This window comes from Heterodontus francisci, chromosome 13 (genome assembly GCF_036365525.1).
Source record: "Heterodontus francisci isolate sHetFra1 chromosome 13, sHetFra1.hap1, whole genome shotgun sequence".
NCBI classification, from domain to species: Eukaryota; Metazoa; Chordata; class Chondrichthyes; order Heterodontiformes; family Heterodontidae; genus Heterodontus; species Heterodontus francisci.
In genome coordinates this window covers 28833673-28839672 of record NC_090383.1, presented here as the reverse complement: position 1 = coordinate 28839672, position 6000 = coordinate 28833673, and the positions used below count along the sequence as shown (strand labels likewise).

General features: G+C 40.7%; 1 protein-coding gene across 8 annotated transcripts in view; it reads left to right on the top strand.

Moving 5' to 3' along the window:
* The first annotated feature begins 388 nt into the window (after positions 1–388).
* Positions 389–6000, top strand: part of LOC137376310 (KH domain-containing RNA-binding protein QKI) — a 646128-nt gene continuing 640516 nt past the window's right edge. For 4 of the 8 annotated variants that reach the window (XM_068044603.1, XM_068044600.1, XM_068044598.1 and 1 more), the window contains exon 1: positions 394–890. In XM_068044603.1, the coding sequence (XP_067900704.1) occupies positions 749–890 (142 nt within the window). In that variant the 5' untranslated portion in view covers positions 394–748. Of the gene's footprint in view, positions 891–6000 lie in introns of all 8 variants that reach the window. The other 4 variants (XM_068044601.1, XM_068044596.1, XM_068044602.1 and 1 more) reach the window with 4 other exon arrangements.

Sequence of the window (6000 nt, the reverse complement as noted above, 5' to 3'; positions counted from 1 at the left end):
ACATCTCTAGCGGGTAATTCATCTCGGGCTTGTCAAATATTTAAGCGCTGCAGTGCTTTGCTTTGCAAGCCCGTCTCTCAAGTCCCTCATTCAACGCGCACGCGCGAAACTTCCCTTCCCACCCAATCGCACGCTTGACGCACAAGCGTGCTATCCGTCCTGAACTCCACCCACAACGCAGCTGCGCAGAACACAGGCCCCCCCACCGGTCCAACCCGGGACTTGATTGGTGGCGCTGTCGAAGCGCGTGAACGCGCACGCGCACGCGCGAGAAGGAAAAGACGCGCGCGCTCTCGGAGGCTCCTCACAAACGGTCTCCGCGTCCGTCTCCCGTGCGTGCGCGCACGGAGCAGGGGGTGGTTCGCTCGCGCAAGCGCGCGTCACGTGACAGGTTAATTTCCAGCCCCCCCCTCTCTGGAGGCAGTGACGGTGTTTGAGGGTTGAGAGCTCGAGCAGGACCAAGAAGGGAAAAAAAACCGACGAGGCGTTAGTGTGAGAGCTGGTGTGTGTCAGTGTGGAGGTATAGCACCGCGCAGCAGAGAGAGAAACTCTCACCATTCACACAGGACTAAAAGAAAGAAACCCCCTGGGGGGAAGCTTCCAGTAAAAAGGAAATAAACAAAAAAGGGACAACCCAACAAGAAAAGGAGAAGCGTTGGGACCAAGCGAAAGACAAGAGACTCTTCTACGCCAGAACTTTCTAAGCTTTTTTGGTGTGCTTTTGGGGAGGGGGGAAGTTTGTTGGAATATGGTTGGGGAAATGGAAAATAAGGAGCGACCAAAACCTACCCCAGACTATCTCATGCAACTGATGAACGACAAGAAGCTGATGAGTAGCCTGCCCAACTTCTGCGGCATTTTCAACCATTTGGAGAGATTACTGGACGAAGGTATGTACGGTGGCAATGTGAGGCGCGGGGAGGGGAAGGAGAAACATTCCTTCACACCGATGTAAACACATTAAAGGGAAAGTGCAAATGTAAATGGCACCTTCTGTGCATCATGCACACATTAAGGATATAGTGGATTAGGTCGTATTAGTTCGCGGAAGAGGGCGAGGAAGAGCATATATAGATTCCACACCCCCCCCCCCCCCCCTTTCCATCCTGTGTAAACACAGGGAACAAGTCAAACTCGGGAAATAAATGTTGCAAAGATGTGTTTTATTTGCTGCTTAAGGGACGATCTGGTGCAGTTTGGTGACAGTTGACATTCCTTGTTAGGGTATTTGAAAGGTGAAGTGACATGCATTTGGTGTCCTTCTGGCTTATTTTTCTTTTGGTGGGGTGGGGAGTGAATGTCTACATAAAGGGGATAATGAACTCTGCAAAACACCAACATAAATGCCTGGACCACAGGCAGCACAGAAACCCCTGCAGAGAAGGGCATTGCAAGCCGAGTTTTGATTCATTGGTGTTATGGTGAAAATGTAGTTATCAAGCCACTGTGTGCAATCCGAATTTAGGAGAATCTTGGTTCAGTATCGGATGCACAAGCGCCTTGTTTGTTCCCCTTCCTTTTGAAGCAATATGAATGGATTTTTTTTTCTTTTAGTTGACGAGTTTACATGCGGTACTTTCGTGATTTAAAGTATTGCGGGGCGCAGTGATTTCCACCGTGGCGGATTCCTGTAGCCCAGCCGGGGTTTAAAGTGGACAGAGAGAGAGGAAGTCCCTCAGAGACTGGAAACATGCAGTTTGAGTTGAGTAGGATGCAGCCGGGACAAAGACAGCACGGGAAAAATGGGGAGGTGGGATAAGGAGGAGATGAGAAAGGAGCATCGGCGGATAAGGAAAATACTCGATGAGAGTAAGGGTAATTTGTAATAGAGAATAGAGACATTGAAGAGGAATGGGACAGATTTGATGGGGAGACAGTGGTTAAAACAGTGAATTAGAACAATAGAGTCAGTTGTCTTGATTTGTACTAACAGTGGAAGATTTGTTCAGTATCGAAGTGCCAAGAAACTTCTAGCAGTATTACAGCTTCAGTAACTTGTGTAACATCTTAAGTTCTAGTCTCATGTATGGTGTGCATGAACAATTCAGACACCGTTATAATAAAAGTATAGGCAAAATATTGACAGATTATTTCTTAATCTGACATTTTGATATTTTTATGGAGTTGGTATTTGCCCATATTTTGGGTCCATTTCGCCCTAGGTCATTTATATTAGGCATTACGCCAAAATATGTTAAATGGAGCAGAATAGAGAATAACTGCGATAACATAATAGTGGCGAGGGAAACACAAGTTAAAAGCATCAAAGTGCTTAAGGGTGAAAAAGGATTGATTCTATTTTGGATTCGATCCCTACCGTGGCACAGTAGTATGATTTTTTTAAGGGGGCTGTTTCTAGTTTTAATTGTTAAGGCTTCTGTGTATTTTAAAGAGGAAGCGACAGCTGAAGGAATTAAACTTGCAATGGAGTTTCAGTGGAACAGTTTAATTCTTACGAAAAGAGAACCAAACGGAATTAGAATGGAGAAGGGAGAGTTTTTTAAAAAAGTAAACGAGACTCGGCATTGCCCGAAATGTACCATTGGTTCACATTGCAGACCGATTTTACTGCAACAAGATACGGGCCGATTGAACTTCAAAGAGTGGTGGGGGGCGCGAGGGACGAAGAGTTAATACTAGGAGGAAGTGGTCTTGTCCATATTGATCTCGGGCGGTATTCTTTTTAAATAAGAGACAACTTTAAAAATTAGAGGCAACTACATAAATCCACGAACTGTCTTGGTGAACAGCATTTTTAGGGACCGCACCACCAAATTCCCCCAAAAAGTTACTTTGCGATCTGTACCGAAAATCATTAGAAATAATGCGTCATTTCTCTCATTTCTTTGTCCCAAGTTGGGCGTCAGAAAAGACAGCCTGTGACTTTTCCAAATACTTGCAGTATTCATTTTTTAACATGCTAATACACCCTTTACTGCAATCTTTTGAAATCTGTACAGAGTTTTCTCGCACCGTAATAAAAACAGTAAGTGTTGGAAATACTCCAGGTCTGGCAGCATCTGTGGAGAGAGTAAAAGAGTTAACGTTTCAGGTCAGTGACCTTTCATCCGAACTCGCACCGTATCTGTTCGTGTTTCTAATTCAGTAATGACTGACCCAAGCAACCCAGCCAGAGTTTGACAGTATTTTGTTTTTTCAGCAAGGGAAAGATGTACAGAAGTGGAAAGGAAATGCCTGTAGAATTAAATCATTGCTTCTGCTTTAGCTTTCCACGGCAGATTGCATTGTTGAATCTAACGATGCTGTTGCATAAATCTGTCAAATTTAGGAAAAGTTCCATATTTGAGCGCTAGGGTGTGCCAAATCTTTCCTTGAGGAATCAGCGGTTTCTGTTCTGTTACTTTCTTGAGAAACCTCAAGTAAATGCGTTTTACAGCAAAGGTGACTGACATATTTCCATAGTGTTCTGATCGTTGTTAGGCGGCTTTGCACTCATGGCAACCATTTGCTCCATATTCGTACCTGCAGGTCCTGCAAGTTAGTCTTTATTTCGTAAATCAGTATATTTTGTCTGTAAACAGTAAACGATACGTTAATTTTTAATTGGAAGGAAAATAGAAGAATTTTAATTTACCATCTCATTTTTAGTTAGTATAAATTAGATGCTAAAAGGTAAAGTTACTTGATTCTCATTTGAAAAACGAATCGAAACAATGACATCAATAAACGATATAAATGCAATCGTTTTGCTCTTGCATGATGGTACATCAAAATTATATATATATATTAATTTTTGTAGAGGCAGTTAGAAATGTACAAGCAGATGAATCACAATACTGTAACAGTGTGTGATTTTAATAAAACAATATGGCAGTTTCCAAATTCAGAGAATTATCACTTGAACAAATTTGAATTTGGAGTGTGCTGCATACAGACTCTGTCTTGTTGATCAATATCTATTTTGACCACATACTTCGCATTTCTTTGAATTTAGTTCACATAGGATATAGGAAGTATTCCGAAGATGTTCTTCCAGTAGTTACACTACAGCATTAAACTCAAGTAGTTCAAAGCCGATGCATCCTTCTCTGCTTGACTGGTTAAAAAGAGTTCCTTTCCACATCTTCAGGAAACTTGGCTTGGTGAATTGATATATATATCATTAATAAAATATCTCAGCCGATGCTTTCAAAATAGGTCGTCTTTGCGAGGAATATTGGGAAAGTGAACCTTTCAAATAATCCATTTCTTATTGTAGCTGTTGAATTGTTATTAAGATATTCTGTGAACTTTGCTTCACAACTTTTTTTTTAAAAAGCATGCACCAACCTTGAGTAATTTTATAGTAAAATGCGACGACGTATAACAGACAGGGTAATCAGTAGGAAATGCACTTTTATCACAGTGCAACAAACATTGAGAAGAGGGGCTTTCCGGAGTGCGAGATTTAGTACATTTCCTGGAATTGTAAGATTCCCTGTCTGATTTATATAATGCTACATAAGGTGGAGGATATGTTACTGAGTACATGTAGTAAGCAACTACTTTGATACACCCATGTCATTCCTTCATTGCTGTATATTAAGTAAGAGAGGGATTTAATTTAACAAGCTTTAGTGACAGACTATCTAAATAGTTACTGTTACAATTTGTTACAGTAGTGATAGTATGAAAGCTTAATACATGATTAGTTTGAGTACATCACTTATTTTTCTGTGTAGCAAAATACAAACTTCAGGTATCTCTATATAAGTGATTGTTCTGTTGAAGATTGGCTTAATTTCTATTTTTTATCCATCATCCCTTTGCTCAGCCACCTACATTGGCACATGGTCCCCAATTTTAAAATTCTCATTCCCGTTTTCAAATCACTTCATGGTTTTGGCGTTCCCTCTCTCTAACCCCCTTGAGGCGTAGAACTCTGCTTTCCTCCAGTTCTGGCCTCTTGTGCATCTCTAACGTACTTCACCCCACCAATGGTGACCATGCCTTTAGTTGTCTAGGCCCTAATTTCTGGAATTCCCTCCCTAAACCTTTTTCAGCCTCTCTACCTCTCTTCTGCCTTAAGCCACTCCTTAACACCTACCCCTTTGACCAAGCTTTTGATCACCTGCCTTAATGTTTCCTTTTTTGGCTTGGTGTCAATTTTTATGTGTAAATATGCTGCTGTGAAGCACTTGGGATGTCTGACTACATTAAAAGCACTATATCTTTGCAAGTTGTTGTTGTTATCCATTTTCTTACTCATAGTTTAGTATTAAGATGGAAGGGAGGAGAATAATATGATCCACCATGGCTGTCCTGTAAGATAACAATCTATAAATACGCTAGGTAAAAATTCATCTGATATTTTTATATTGCCTTGCTGTGATTTGGACTGCCAGAGCCAGCATCGTTCGGCTTATGTGTGACAGGTTAGATGGACCAGTGAATCTTTTCCTGTCCGTTGTTTGCATCTGTTCGTATAAATGGCCTCTTCAGGATTTGCCTCTGGAGTTGCACTGTAATTTTTGTGCTTCACAGGCATTAAAAATGTACCCTCAAATATTGATGACTACACACCAGTGGACTATCTCATGGTGTAAAATTGTACAGCTTAAAGCTAAAAATCCCTATGCTTAAAACACGTTCGTTTGGTTTACTTTGTATGTAGTTACCATAGGTTAGGAACAGATATGGAGCAGTATTGTGTTAATATTTTTACATGTTCTGGATTTATTCATTTATAGGATGCAGAGTATATCAGAAAGAGACAGTAATACTTAAAAATAAAGGGATAAACTGGCATACCAGACAGGTTTATACTGTCATTATTTACAGACTAGCGTAAACATTTTATTAGTTTATACTAAACACTGCAAACCTAGACTGGGACAGATCCAAACTTAATGAAATGTTATACAGTCTCTTTCCTTAGTAAAAAGCTGTGATCTTTGTTTAATTAATTAACAGCCTTAAGAATTAGATGCATTTTGAAGAAAAAGTAGATTCTATTTAGTTTAAGTTCACTGAGGCTTTTGAGAATTTGCTGGCATCAAA